This window comes from Moschus berezovskii, chromosome 6, assembly GCF_049115385.1.
Source record: "Moschus berezovskii isolate FMDL1 chromosome 6, NW_MosBer_1.0, whole genome shotgun sequence".
NCBI lineage: Eukaryota > Metazoa > Chordata > Mammalia > Artiodactyla > Moschidae > Moschus > Moschus berezovskii.
This window is the reverse complement of record NC_142465.1, coordinates 99342050-99358054: the sequence shown is the minus strand read 5'-3', so window position 1 is coordinate 99358054 and position 16005 is coordinate 99342050. Positions and strand designations below refer to the sequence as shown.

General features: G+C 43.5%; 1 protein-coding gene across 2 annotated transcripts in view; it reads left to right on the top strand.

Annotated features, from left to right (window-relative positions):
- PTPRO (protein tyrosine phosphatase receptor type O) overlaps positions 1-15695 on the top strand; it is a 299435-nt gene extending 283740 nt beyond the window's left edge. For both annotated transcript variants that reach the window (XM_055396316.2, XM_088837303.1), the window contains 3 exons: positions 781-916; positions 7626-7746; positions 10161-15695. In XM_055396316.2, the coding sequence (XP_055252291.2) occupies positions 781-916; positions 7626-7730 (241 nt within the window). In that variant the 3' untranslated portion in view covers positions 7731-7746; positions 10161-15695. The remainder of the gene's footprint in view (positions 1-780; positions 917-7625; positions 7747-10160) is intronic.
- Positions 15696-16005: the final 310 nt, after the last annotated feature.

Genomic DNA, 16005 nt, shown 5'->3' with positions numbered 1-16005 from the left:
CCATTGCTGTGCCCCTGAAACTATCACAGCATTGTTAATCGGCCATACTCCTATATAAAATAAAGAGTTTTTAAAAAATAAGGGCGTCCCTGGTGGCTCAGCGGGAAAGAATCTGCCTGCCAATGCAGGAGACATGAGCTTGATCCCTGATCCAGGAAAATTCCGTATGCTGAGGAGCAAATAAAGCCCGTGTGCCACAACTACTAAGCCTGTGTTCTAGATCCTGGGAACGGCAACTATTAAAGCTGGTGCACCCTGGAGCCTTTGCTCCACAACAGAAGCCACCACAATGAGGAGCTGTCAAACCACAACTAAAGGGTAGCCACCACAACAGAGAAAAGCCGCTGCAGCAATGAAGACCCAGTTTACAGCCAAAATCAATAAATACGATTATTATTTTTTTTAATCAGTTAGTTGGGAAATATTGTCAATTTTGTCTTCTCTTTTCTCAATGATGGTACGTATAGTTTTCGTGGATTTTACACTTGTTTCCAGCAGTGTAGAAAGTGAAAGTGAAACTGAAGTCATTCAGTTGTGTCTGACTCTTTGCAACCCCATGGACTATAGCCCACCAGGCTCCTCCGTTCATGGGATTCTCCAGGCAAGAATACCGGAGTGCGTTGCCATTTCCTTCGCCAGGGAATCTTCCCGACCCAGGGATCGAACCCAGGTCTCCCGCATTGCAGGCAGACGCTTTAACCTCTGAGCCTCCAGGGAAGCCCCTCCAACAGTGTAGAAGTGTAGTTTATAAGTGACGTGATATTTGAACCTCTTTTTCAGTGCTGGGGTCGGTCGGACGGGAACGTTCATCGCCCTGGACAGACTCTTGCAGCACATTCGGGATCACGAGTTTGTCGACATCCTGGGGCTGGTGTCAGAAATGCGGTCATACCGGATGTCTATGGTACAGACCGAGGTAGGAACTGAATCGTAGGTATTTTGAAATTTGGGCTTGACTGAAAACCTTCCCACTATTCAGTCTCATATTTCAAAACTATTGTCTCAAAATGTTGTTTGCATTTGCTGTTCAGTTTCTTATTGTGCACATTCAAACTGCTCCAAGGTATAAAAGAAACATGATCATTCGGTGTATAGCGTCTACACTTTCGTTGGTGTCCTATGCCCATCTGAGGAACGCTGGGCTGGAAGGAGCACAAGCTGGAATCAAGATTGCCGGGAGAAATATCAATAACCTCAGATATGCAGATGACACCACCCTCATGGCAGAAAGTGAAGAGGAACTCAAAAGCCTCTTGAGGAAAGTGAAAGAGGAGAGTGAAAAGGTTGGCTTGAAGCTCAACATTCAGAAAACAAAGATCATGGCATCTGGTCCCATCACTTCATGGGAAATAGATGGAAAAACAGTGGAAACAGTGTCAGACTTTGTTTTTTTGGGCTCCAAAATCACTGCAGATGCTGATTGCAGCCATGAAATTAAAAGACGCTTGCTCCTTGGAAGGAAAGTTATGACCAACCTTGATAGTATATTAAAAAGCAGAGACATTACTTTGCCGACCAAGGTCCGTCTAGTCAAGGTAATGGTTTTTCCCGTGATCATGTATGGATGTGAGAGTTGGACTGTGAAGAAAGCTGATCGCCAAAGAATCGGTGCTTTTGAACTGTGGTGTTGGAGAAGACTCTTGAGAGTCCCTTATACTGCAAGGAGATCCAACCAGTCCATTCTAGAGGAAATCAATCCTGGATGTTCACTGGAGGGACTGATGCTAAAGCTGAAACTGCAATACTTTGGCCACCTCATGCGACGAGTTGACTCACTGGAAAAGACTCTGATGCTGGGAAAGGTTGGGGGCGGGAGGAGAAGGGGACAACAGAGAATGAGATGGCTGGATGGCATCACCGACTCTGTGGACATGAGTTTGAGTGTACTCCGGGAGTTGGTGATGGACAGGGAGGCCTGGCGTGCTGTGATTCATGGGGTCGCGGAGAGTCGGACACGACTGAGCGACTGAACTGAACTGAACTGAACTGATGCCCATCTAGTCAAGGCTATGGTTTTTCCCGTAGTCATGTATGGATGTGAGAGTTGGACTGTGAAGAGGGCTGATCGGGGAAGAATTGATGCTTTTGAACTGTGGGGTTGGAGAAGACTCTTGAGAGTCCCTTATACTGCAAGGAGATCCAACCAGTCCATTCTAAAGGAGATCAATCCTGGATGTTCATTGGAGGGACTGATGCTAAAGCTGAAACTCCAATACTTTGGCCACCTCATGCAACGAGTTGACTCACTGGAAAAGACTCTGATGCTGGGAAAGGTTGGGGGCGGGAGAAGGGGACGACAGAGAATGAGATGGCTGGATGGCATCACCAACTCTGTGGACATGAGTTTGAGTGAACTCCGGGAGTTGGTGATGGACAGGGAGGCCTGGCGTACTGTGATTCATGGGGTCGCGGAGAGTCGGACACGACTGAGCGACTGAACTGAACTGATGCCCTCCAGCAAGCCAGAGCACATGGATGTATCTATAATGGAATAAAACCTCTTTGAACAGACTGAGAGTTCAGTGAGGGTAACAGCCATCTGGGGAAATGCCACCAAGTGGAGACTTTGGAATTGGTGTGATTTAATTTCTATTTAAAATGGTAGACTCAATTCTGTAAGTTTGTCATTAGTTTGCCCTTCGTGTGACTCCATTCACTTGTGAGGATAATATGTGTTGCACATGTGCTTTCTGATAAGATAAAATCTTTATGATTTTAAGGATTTCCAGCCCTTCATCCACCAACACAGTCGGTCTCCTTGAGCTAAATGAATGGGTTCCTTATTGTAACAACACAGAGGCATCTCCAGAAAGAGCCATCAGTGCTACCTGCCCCCCTCCCGGGGCGCCTCTTCTCCCAAGCCCTCTCCTCCCGTGAAGCCTTTGAAATGCACTCGGTCTGGAATGGCAGCCCCGCCCGGTGCCCGCACACAGCATCACAGCCTCGGAACATCAGTGGGTGGACACCGGTGTGTGCCCCCAAACCACAGCACAATAGCTTCTTGGTAATCTTAGTCACCCAGCCGCACTCGCAACTTCTTAGCTTCAGGCGAACAATAATAATCCTCCTTCTCGAGGAGTGTGTGTGGGAGGAACACTTGTGGGATAGAATACAACCTGGCCAGACCGCTGATTTCAGTTCCCAAGGGATTAAAGCCTGCCTACCTCTTCCCTCTGCTTTTCCCGCCAGCCACCACTAGATGTCAGTGTAGCGCAAAAGTCTGCTGTCCCGGCTCCTGTCTCAATGCTTCCGGTTTTCTCCCTTTCCTTGCCCTTTCCCGTCTGGCCAAGGTTCTGCACAGCCATTCATTCCAATGTGTTTATTTCTGAGCTATAGCAACATCATAGCACTTTGGAAACAGTAACTCATTCACGTTCAGATGGCTCAGGGATGATTAGGAAACAAGACATCTATTCGTGTCCTCCTTGAGATCACTCACATCCCGGCCAGGCTGCCTTCTAATTTACTGCCATGGGGACATGAACACCACCTTGTTATCATAAGTTTAAAATTGTCCCGGTTTCCCAGACAAGCCCAACTACCTAGTAATTAAACATTACTTTATGAATCCATCCATATTTTTGGTTTTCGCTTCCATAAATCCATATCCTACTATGTGATTAAAACTCCCTGTTATGTATATTAATCCCCAAGCTTCAAAGGGCCACTCCTTATTTTAAGTATTTTGGATTTGATGAATTGTCTGCCCCCATTGACTTAATTTATACCTTTTATAATTTTATAGACTGTGATTATAGCCTGTTAGCTTTCAACTTCCCAGCAACAGAACCTTAATCCCTTTTTAAAAACTACCTTCACACAGCAGACCCTCTATCTGGTTTCCAGCATCATTATCCTTCTTCAGGTATGGACATGAGACAAGGGCTGCCACCATGTGCCTTTCTGCAAAGCTGAGAAAAAGTCTGATTTCCTCCCTAACTTTCTTTCCTCAAATTTTGATTGCTGCTTTGTTTATGGTAATATTTTAGGTTGACATCTCCAGGGAAGATGGTCTTTTTTAAGTATAATATCCTTTCCCTGAACTCACGTGGGAAAATTCAAGGTCTGCAGAAGAGGCAGAGGTCAGCACGGGTCACTTATTTTTCCCAGCTGTTCCAGTCCACTCTCAAGTTCCCTCAGGATTTTGCTGGGATCCTCTCTAGTTCAAGTTGTTTGTTTATGTCAACTTCGTCATTAGTCATGTCTGGAACATCTTGTCCATTGATTTACCTCTGTTTTTCCTCGTTCCGATGCTGTTTGTGGTTCAGCCTGTAACTTGAATGTTAGGATTTTTCCTAACATGCTCCTTGAGCGCATTCACGCCACAGTTCTGCAGCCTCCTAGTTTACTGATGGTAATAAATAAAAAGAGCTGCGTAAACAATTATTTTCCTTCAGCATCCCAAAGCTCTCCTTTGACACTAATGGTTTTCAAGAGGCCAGAGTAGTTCTCCTGCTGAGTCCATGTAAATACAAAACCACAGTGCTGTGTACAGGTTACCCCTCCTAGGCTAGTTTCTGATTTTTCTAGCTCCTCTCGATGGTCCATCACCCCAACCCGTCTACAAAGAGCAGAAGTCACTGATTAATTTGACCATGTCCTCAGATGCATGTTTCAGGTGCCTGCTGCATGGGCTATATCGTGATGAACCCTCCTCCTCCTCTTTCTCACCTGAGCAGATGCACCATGTGGGTCCCTACATGAGAGCAGAGAGTAGGGTGGTCAGATCAGACTCTGCGAGAGGCCTGAGTCCCAGCTTGACCACTGCTCAACTCACTTCACCTCTCAAAGCTCCCATCCTGATGAACAGATACACACAGATATATAAAATAGATAACCAACAAGAGCCCTGCGAATAGCACAAGGAACTCTGCTCAATATTTTGTAATAACCTATAAGAAAAAGAATCTAAAATAAAAGACATAGATGCATGTATAGCTAAAAAACTTTCCTGTACATCCAAAATGAACACAACTAAGGCTTCCCAGGTGATGCTAGTGGTAAAGAACCCAACTGCCAATGCAGGAGATGTTTAAGAGTCTCAGGTTCAGTCCCAGCGTTGGGAAGATCACCTGGAGGAGGGAATGGCAACCCACTCCAGTATTCTTGCCTGGAGATTCCTATGAACAGAGGAACCTGGTGTATTACAGTCCATGGGGTCGCGGAGAGTTGGACAAGAGTGAAGCTAATTAGCACACATAAATCAATTATGTGCTATGTCGTTCAGTCATGTCCAACTCTTTGTGACCCTATGGATTGTAGCCCATTTTAAAAAGTTAAAAAAATTTTTTCAATGTTTTCTGAAGTTCCCATTTCTCATCTATAAAATGCAAAGGACAACGTTCACGAATTGTTGTAAAGTATGCATCAGATGAACCAATACCATCAAGATGAGTGCTTTGAAACTATAAAGTGTGGATGGTCTTCACCTCTCCTGGGCTCTCTTCTGTTTTTATCAAAGGTTTTCTTTCATTTTCCTCTAACAGGCTTTCTCTGGAGGTCAGCTAGATAGGGCCTTGCTTTGAGCCTCCAGGCCTCCTGATCGGCAGCTTAGATTTCTCCTGAACTCTCAGATATGTGTCTGTTAATAGTCTTGTTTACTTTTCCTGTGGCCTAAGTACTTTATTTATTTATTTATCTATTTTTGACACGAAGTTTCACCACTGCATCATTATGGGTTGAGAAACCAGGTACTCTTTGCCCTTATCGATGCCCTGTTCTTGACTCAACACCAGAGACCATGGAGGGATATGTCATAGTGAGAAAGGGAAGCTCAGTTACTGATGTGATATTGTCATGAAATAAGGGAATATATTTTCCCCCAATTTAAAAAATATATATATGTGAATCAAAGCTAGGGAAGTCTAAAGTCTTTAACCTTATCATTTGTATGAAGTTGTCAAACAAAAGACTCCTTAAAATCCTGTGGATATTTTAACTGGTTCTTATTTAAAGATTATTTTTAATGGTATTACTTAGAAAGAAAGTCTGGGAAATAAGAAAAAGGAAATGTGATAAAGATAGCTACTGTCAACATTTTGGTATTTGGAAAGATTAAGGGCAGGAGGAGAAGCGGGTGGCAGAGGATGAGATGGTTAGATAGCATCACTGACTCAATGAACATGAATCTGAGCAAACTCCGGGAGATAGTGAAGGACAGGGAAGATAAGCATGCTGTAGTCCATGGGGTCACAAAGAGCCAGACATGACTTAGCAACTGAACAACAGCAGTAACAGCATCTTGGCCTACTTGACTAAGTATAATGTTTACATAATTCTCCTCATATGCTCTATACACATAATAATTTTACATTCTGATATTTCACTGAATATTTTGCTACGTATATCATCCCAAATTGCCTTAAACTCTATAAATGTGCCCTCACTTTAGATATATCATTGCTTATGCAAAACAGTCTCCTTTTTCTATGACATTAAATTGTACTCCTTCCTACTTTCTTACTTCTATCCATCCACACAATGTCATTTATTAGCATTTTATTAATTGTACCTCCACCAACTGGTTAAAAATGGCTGCTTCAACAAATTCAGATCATCATTGAATGCTACTTTTTGTTTAACTTTACTCACTTCGTAGATTAAAAAAATAATTGTTCTAGTTTACAATTTTTTTTATTACTTGGCCATTTTTTTGTACATGTTTTAACATTTTCTCAGTTTACTTCGAAAAACATTTAGTAAGTACAAACAAAGTGCTGGGTATTAGGAATAAAAAACACCCAGTCCCTGCCTTTCAGGAATACTTGGTCTAGTGATTAGTATACTTTATTTATTTGCCAGTTTAAGTGTGTGTGTTACTGATGTGGATGAATTTTAAACAAAGATAAAGGTATCGACAATTGTCATAATTCTTGAAAATATTTTTCCCTCTCAGTTTCTAGTTTGCCCTTTATTCTTTTTTCTGCTTTTTACATACAACAGTTTGACATCTTTGTTCTAATTTATTTCGTTGTTTAATGTTTAGAAAGCCCAGGGGCCTCCCTAGTGAGCCAGTGGTTAGGACTCTGTGCTTCTGATGCAGGGGGTGTGGGTTTGAGCCCTAATCCAGGAACTAAGATCCCATATGGGGTATGGCATGGCCAGAATAAATTTAGAGAGTCCTTCCTTAAAGTAATCAGAGAAGAATTAATCTATATATGCCTTTATATTTTTATGGCTTAATTTATTAAACTTCCTGGAATTTATTTCAGTGTATTATGAGGCAATGTGCAATTTTTTTTTAAAAGCCCCTTGATTTACTGATTGAATATTCATTGCTTTTAGCATTAAGTAGTGATAGTCTAAACCCTATTATTAAACAAAATATTTTTACAGTTGATTCTCTTGTATCTTCTAGTTTTGAAATTGTGTTTTACGAATAATGGTTTCCTTTGACATTCATCATAGTATTTAATACTCCCATAGTATTGAAATATTATATTTTTGCACAAACATATCTTTTCTTATTTTTGGCCATGCCATATGGCATGTGGAATCTTAGTTCCCTGACCAGGGATCGAACCCATGCCCCCTGCAGCTGAAGCACGGAATCTTAACCACTGGCTACCAGGGAAGCTGTTGCATAAAGATACCTTGCTCTAAAACATCTTTGTCTTTTGCTCCAGGAGCAGTACATTTTTATCCATCAGTGTGTGCAACTGATGTGGATGAAGAAGAAGCAGCAGTTCTGTATCAGTGACGTCATCTATGAGAATGTCAGCAATTCCTAGCTCAGAATCCCAACAAGTAAGTAGAAAAGAGCCTGTCATGGCACCCTATCTTAGAACAGTGAGAGACGATATGATGGGATAAAGCAAAGGCGGCAGCAGCTATTTGCACTGACTCTGCCCCCACAGAGCTGGCCATAGGGAGAGACACAGTAGCAGATCTTAGAGCTTCAGTGTGCCTTGGTTGGTTGGTGAGTGTGCCATGCAGGAGCTTCAGCAACTCATAAAGATTGGACCTCCATTCCCTCCTGCCTGAACCTTAAATTACTCTCATAATGAATCTGTGCCTGCAGATCCAATCAGGATATTACCATCCAACCCTACTTGCAACCCACTCCAGTATTCTTGTCTGGAAAAACCCCATGGACAGAGAAGGGCCTGGTGGGCTACAGTCCATGGGGTCACCAAAGAGTCGGAAATGACTTAGCAACTAAACCACCATCACTACTTGTCTAGATACTTTATGCAAATATTTTGTTGACTACAAGAGCCATAGAAATAGTTACAAAGAAAATATGAGCTGAAGTCAACACTCCCAAAGAAGAAAAGCAATATTGACAATAGTCTCAGGTTATCAGAGTTTGGAAATGCCTTGATTTCATCTATTATATGAGCAGTTACTTGAGGACATTCTGAAAAAATTATACCACAGTCAATGCCTTGTTCTCACATTCTCCTAGTAGATCAGATTTTGGGGGTGGAAATAATTGTGCCTAAAGTAACAAATAATGTTGTAGTTCAATTCGGTAAACAGAGCATGGCATGTGTCTGAATATATTGGTATTGGGGACACCATTGACAGGGAGAGAAAGGAGAGGGGTGCCTTGTGGAAGTATGAAGGGATATGGATCAGTGGGTACCAGGATAGGATTAGCATTGGTCCTTTACATCCGTCAACAGAGAGAGACAGGAAGCACAAGGAAGCAGGAAGGATAAAGAATAAGAGAAGACATGTGTGTGTCCTAAGTCACTTCAGACACGACTGAAGGACTCTTTGAGACCTCATGGACTGTAGCCCACTGGGCTCCTCCCCATGGGAAGACAGACAGAGACACATTTGCAAGTAGAGGGAAAGGCATTCAGAGCCATAGAAAGGAGGATGTACACAGAGAAAGATGCACAGATAAACCCACATCCTCATGGGCTGTGGGGGTGAGTGTAATGAGAGCTAGTGATGGAGTCAGGAAGTGATCAGAGCACTTCCAGCCACAAGGTTGTTGATGAGTGGCTTTGCTCTCCCAGGCTACTCACCATCTCTTTCTTTCTTTTTCTCTCTCTCTTTCTCTCTCTCTCTCTCATTCACAGGACAGAACATGATGTGTACCCATCCCCCTTTGCTCCCAGAGTTTTTTAGGGGGGCCCTACTAGCCATTTGCTAAAAAAGAGCCCCACTTTGTAGTATGTGGCCAAGGAGATAATTTATCTCATATGAGCACCGGGAAGACTTAGCCTTAAAGAGCCTACTGTGTCTTTTGGACTCTTTCACTTCTGGACATTCAATAATGGACCAAATTCGACCAAACACCAGAAAGGTCCAGATGCTCTGCAGAGGGCAGGCAGCACAACACTTCCGAAGAGTTTCACTGGCCCTTTGCTTGTTGGGCTGAGTTTTTTGTTGTTGTTTTTAAGTGCAATAATTTTTGTACCTGTGTGATTTTATCAGAACATTACCTTGTTTTCTGCCCGCACTGTTGATCAAACTCATAGCCCAAGAAGGAACAGATATTGTTAATGTCACATGATACCTCATTGTTAAAAAGAGGCATGGCCACACATGGAGAAATAGCACTTCTGCTTCAAGGAAGTTGAACCAATCATATCTGCACTCCAACCCAAGCTATTGATTAGGATTGGGGAGGGTAGATGGGGGTAGGAAAAGGGGTTCTCCCCACAGACCAAGCACGTATCTTTTCCAAATATGAAAAGCTGTAATTCATCTTCAAAGTAGAGTAGAAAAAAATATTTAAGTCTTAATTGTTCTAGTTGTTAATTTTTTTTTTCCTGATTAACGGTTCAGTGTTTCTTCTCTTGGACTAATATCACTGTCCAGATTCTTTTTCAACGAACTAGATCTGATTCAGAAGACTCTGTGAGGTCTGACTCTTTAGACTCCGTTGCTATCTGGGCAATCGTGGTGCCTAGAGTTTGCATTCTTTTTTCTGTTGACCTGCATATATGTAAAAGCTATTTCTTTGCAAGCTATGAACACACACTTTCCCCCAAAGAGCTGGGAATTTATGAAGTTGTGGCAATGAACTACAGCATGCTAGGACAATGATTTGGCTACAGTTTTTTTTGGGGGGGTGGTAATATTGTCAAGTGTCTCTCTGGATTCCAACAGAGATCTCTGTTTTGTGTTCCTTTGGGCTGTCAGTTTCATTTTAACCCATGTAACTAGCAACACTTTATTCTTTGCATTTTGTATAATTACAGTACATGATGGTGTCTTGTGACATGAACTGCTGTCAAAATGGACACAGATGGTATCCTGAAGCCTGTTACTTTGTGTCGCTTTCCTGAGAAAGAAGAGGTGATGATACACAAAGCAAAACACTTTGAGTTGAAAGTAAACACAAACTGGCTGCCTCACCTGGGCTGTCCTGAGCTGTCCTGTGTGGGTTTCAGGAGGCTGTGTCCCCCTGTCTGTGTATCCTTCCCTCGCCCTGGCTCCCCCCCATCCTGAGAACCTTCAGGAAGCCATGTACACGGTATCAGTTTCGTACGTGATCAGTGACCTTAGAGATGGTGAAGGATGCCAAGGGAACAGCTCTGCACCCCACTGTCTCTTGTCACTGAGAAGGCCTGGCCACAGCGGAGCTTGGCACAATCCTTTGCGAGACCTGGCCAGAGAGTCTCAGGTTGGCATCATGGGGGAAATGGGCCGAGGTGGTCCAGACCCTGCGGGTTAACAGCTTGGGTTCCCTGGGTGTTATCAGTTTTGACTTGAACTCCCCTCCTTCCCCTTCTCACCTCCCCATTGCCACCTCCTTCCCTTCTCGCTCCCACACCTGAGGTCCCTTCTTGGACATGTTAATAATGTATTACTCCATTCCCAGGAACTGAAGAAAAGTGCCAAGTGTTTAAGTGTGACTTCCGTAGGTGTTCGCACACAGACAGGTCAGGAGGGAAGTGTGCCCCCTTGGGTGAACTGATAAGACACCTCCTGGTACGAGTGCATTTTCCATGCTCACAGACTGGAAATTTACTTCCCTGAAACTTAAAGCGCTTTGTAAATATTTTATGATTGCCTTGAGCACCCCTTCTTGGTAAGGATCAAATAGTCCCAGATCAATTTTCCCAAAAGAGAAGATGAAGTATCCAGAGATAGAGGGAAGATTCAGAGAAAACTCACACCAGCTACTTACCAGATTCTTCGTTCAAGGGTTTTCACAGCCATCACTCTGTACACCCCTGGTACACCAATGCTCCTAAAATTGTAGAGTTTATTGTGGGAAAAACATCCATCTGTCAGAAGACTTGGATTTTCATCCTATTAGGGGACTTTGAAATTTATCTGTCCTGAGTCTCCACTGATGAAGTGTGGAAGTGCCTGCTAAAAGCACTGTATTTCACAGGTGTAAAGGGTATCAGATATGATAATTCATGCAAAGATGCTTTGTATCTTATTCTTTCTTGTACCCTAGGGGATTCTCGAGCCAGCTCAATTTCCACTCTAGGATTCAACTTTAAAAATTAAGAGCAGAGGCAGTCAGGGCCTCTGTGTTATTAACGAAGGTATTTTGTGATCATCTGAGTAGTGCTGCAGCACAGTGAATATGAAGTATTAGCACATGTGGTCCACAGTAGCCTACGTGGTGTTAGAAAGAGCTGGAGATGCTGATTGTACATAAATAGCTTAGAGAATACCTTTGCAAACCACGGTTTCCTAACGTATTTATGTTACAACACATGACATAAAACCTTTTGCAGAGGGGGTGGGGAAAAGTGAAGAGAAAGGAGAGGAAATAAGATTTCAAAATTAACCTTCAGTGATAAGCCTAGATATTTGGCAATTATTTCTTTATAAAAATCACTGTGTTGTAAGTTTGAAACATATCAAAAGTGCAGTGCATCAATTTACTTAAAAAGTCAGTAGCATCAAATGTATTTTTTGGGCAATAGATTTCCCTTTCTGAATATATTCTGAGACTCATAATTTTGGATTAACAAGATATTTAACTTTGAGTGATACTGCGATCAAATTTCTGGGCTGCAAAAGCCAATTTCTGAAGTTAATTGAGAAATGAACTCGAGGCTCTAATTTATAAATTTAATATCTAATACCAATATATCCATACCTACACATTATGTTAGTCTTCCCTTGTAGTTCAATTGGTAAAGAATCTGCCTACAATGCAGGAAACCCAGGTTCAATCCCTGGGTCGGGAAGATCCCCTGGAGAAGGAAATGGCAACCCACTCCAGTATTCTTGCCTGGAGAATCCCAGGGACAGAGGAGCTTGGCAGGCTATACTCCATCGGGTCGCAAGAGCCAGACACGACTTAGCAAATAAACTACCACCACACTTTACAGTGAAAGACAGCAACCTTTTGCTGTGTTCTAATCCAGGATTTATCATTTTCCACTACAAAGTCAACACTGCCCCTCAAATTTAAAGTGAGAAAATTTAGTAAGGTTTAAGTTCCTATAAAATCTTTAATTTTATAAAATTTAATTCTATAATCTTTAATTTCCCCCGTTTTCTCAAATCTGTCCCTGCCCCCAGAAAGGTGATATATCTCTCAAACAAAGCTGGCCTGTCAAAATGTAAAGCAGGGGCTGGAGACTTTGAATCTGAGAGTTTTTTTGCAGACCTTATGAGAGCTGCTGGCTAGGGGATTGGCTCTCAACCAAGGAGGTAAAGTTACTGAATTCAATCTCTAAGAGCCAAAATCCTCCCTGCTTTCTAGGAGGCCTTCCTTTCCTCCTCGGGAAATGTCTGATGTAATGTGCTTCAAACTAACTGGCTGCGTTCCTAGCTCACCGATCACTCTCCTGGGGCTTGGCACAGGCTCAGAGCTCAGAGGCCTTACCCAGCTCTGAACAGAACATCCACTTTGGCCAAAGGGGTTAGAAAGCAACAAAAACCTAACATACACCAACTCCTACCTCTACCTCTGGTTTTTTAACCATCCTGTTTGGATGCATTTGAAGGAAACTTAAGCCATCATCTCTCTAACTCTTGGCCTTCCAGAACAGCAGGATTTTTGCTTGTTGTTTTCAGTTTCAACTTATGCTTATCACAAAACCTGATCCTGGTGGGCCACTCAGTAAAAGATGAAGGACCATGTATAGCTCTGGGAGCTGTATTATGAGGGACATGAGCAAACTAAAGATTGTCCAGGGTGGGTCACCAGAAACCTGAGCAATGCCGAAGGCAAAGGTCATAACCACCAAACCTCGACTGACTGGGGCCATTCAGCCTGGAGTCAGGGACGAGTCACTAGTTTGTTGAATCATTCGTTAAACAAATACGTGTTTTTGTAATCACTTTGAATGAACCGATCAATCAACCAAAGAAAGATTTTTTGATCACTTACAATACTCAGGCACGAGAGCACAAATCTAGAGCAGGGCATGGCAACCCACTCCAGTATTCTTGCCTGGAGAATCCCATGGATGAGGAGCCTGGCGGGCTACAGTCCACGGGGTCACAGAGAGTTGGACACGACTGAGCGATCTAGCATACACGCAGAGCGCGAATGGTTGCCATAGGCTAACTTGGAAAAATATGTTGTGGAATCAGAATTTGGTTGTTGCTGAAAGGACTAAGAAAGCAATTAGACAAGTGAAACAGGTTTTTTCCTACATTTTTCACTTGTGTAGCTCGAATGTTGTCAGTACATCACCAGTAATGGTGGTGTACCTTCTGTCCCAATAGCTCACAGGACAGAAACACCACGTTCTCGTGGCTTTTCTTACTCCTCAGTCACCACAGACCCTGACATGCTTCTTCTTCATGAGGATCAGCAAACCAGCCTAGTCGTCTACTCAAAATCAGACTCTCCTCCACTGCATCCCTGGCAGATGGCTAATTCTTTTCTATGAACCACTTCCAGTATGCTTCTGGAATTGCCATCTCTAGGGCAGCTCATCGCTCCATTCATCAGAAAGTGTTTCCTTCTCCTGCTTACACCTCTAAGGACCTTACTAACATTAAGGGTGTCTGGCTCTATACCTCTAATGGAGAGAGGCGTGAAGTCCAAATCCACTTTCCCATTTTGGTCAAAGGGCACTGTCCAGATTACCTTGACAGAGGCTGACTTTCAAAACATTCTATTTGAGAAAAGCAGTAAATTTATAGCTCTCAAAGAAAATTATTTGTTGACTCAACATCCCATGCTAGGTACCATGGAAGCGACTGGGGTTGTGACATACAGACAAGGTCACTGCTTCAGGAGTTTACATTCTAGCAGGTGGGGTCAGTGGTAAAGAATCTGCCTGCTAATGCAGGAGGCTCAAAAGACATGGGTTTGATCCCTGGGTCTGGAAGATCCCCTCAAGAAGGAAATGGCTACCCACTCCAGTTTTCTTGCCTGAGAAATCCCGTAGACAGAGGAGACTGACAGGCTACAGTCCATAGGGGAGCAGAGTCACACACGACTGAGCATGACTGAGCATGCAGGCACACAAGGGGATGTAAGAATGGAAAGTGAGGGCAACGGAGTAGTACAGATAATGTGATATGTGTTTGCTAAGTCACTTCAGTCGTGTCCGACTCTTTGCAACCTTATGGACTATAGCCCGCCAGGCTCCTCTGTCCGTGGGGATTCTTCAGACAAGAACGCTGGAGTGGGTAGCCATGCCCTCCTCAGGGGATCTTCCCCACCCAAGGATTGAACCTGGGTCTCCTGTGGCAACTGCATTGCTGGTGGATTCTTTACTGCTGAGCCACAGGGGAAGCCCACAGATGATATGGCAGAAATATATAAAGCAGAAACTGCCGACACAAGAGCACAGACCCTTTCCAGACCCTTTCTGGAAGGGTCAAGAAAGACTAGACTGCCATATTAAAGTATTTAAGACTACAGAGCCACATTAAGGGATGCTAAGGCTGTACACTCTACTCTGCAAGCAGCAAACATTCATAAAACACTGACGCCATCCATCACTGGGGCTCATATGGGTAACCAAACCTCCAAACCTGCCTTTTGAAGTTTTTCTTCCTGGCTGACTCTCAAAATGATAATTTCTTTCCAGGACTCCACAGATCGCTCCAGCTCATGTGTTTTTCAGCAGAAGCAAGTGGGTTTACAGTCACTGCAAACATAACTGAACATACTGGGAGTCACATTTCCCAGGCACTTAAAGACAGTTTCGCTCAATGGAAGGGAGGCAGAAGTAATAGACTCTACTCCCTGGTCCCTGAGTCCCAAAAATCAGCCTGGAGGAATCCTGCTGACCCCTCCCTCCATCTCCCCTCCCTTTACTTATGTATCACCTCCAGATAAACATTTGTTGTTGACCCCATGGACTGTAGCCCGCCAGTCTCTTCTATCCATGGAATTCTCCAGGCAATACCGGAGCAGGTTACCATTTCCTCCTCCAGGGGCTCTTCCCAATCCAGGGGTTGAACCTGCATCTCCTGCTTAGCAGGCAGATTCTTTACCACTGAGCCACCTGGGAAGCCCGCAGGTAGATGTGGTGGCAAAAATATGGAAGGGGACTGAGTCCCTGAGTCGACATCTGGAGAAGTCCCTGCCTGCACTGGCCCATGACGTGATCCAATAACACATTTCTACTGTGTCATCATGAGGTTCTAGAATTGTCAGTTGGTAGTCAGCGTGCCCTTAACTAATATGGTAGCACAGGGATAACCTTTTCGATGTGTTCTATCTCAATTACAGTGGAAGTTTCTCAGGGCAGTGGTGTGTGACTATCCAATAAAATTTGCAGAAGACAGGTTAAAGGTGACACAGAACAGAGGGTAACACACAAGGCAAATAACATCACAACCATGATGCTGCTTTTAATAAATAAAATTTTCTATGGAAATACATGTACTCGTCTCCAGAAGTGGTTTTCCTCCAAGTTAGAGCTCTCCTTCTCTCTTTCTTTTTTGTCCCTTTTCAAAACCCATAACAGGGCTTCCCTGGTGGCTCAGTGGTAAAGAACCCACCTGCCAATGCTGGATACATGGATTCGACCTCTAGATCAGGAAGATTCTCTGGAGGAGGAAATGGCAACCCACGCCAGGATTCTTGCCTGGGAAATCCCATGGACAGAGGAGCCTCGTGGGTTACAGCCGGTAGGGTCACAAAGAGACACAACTTAGTGC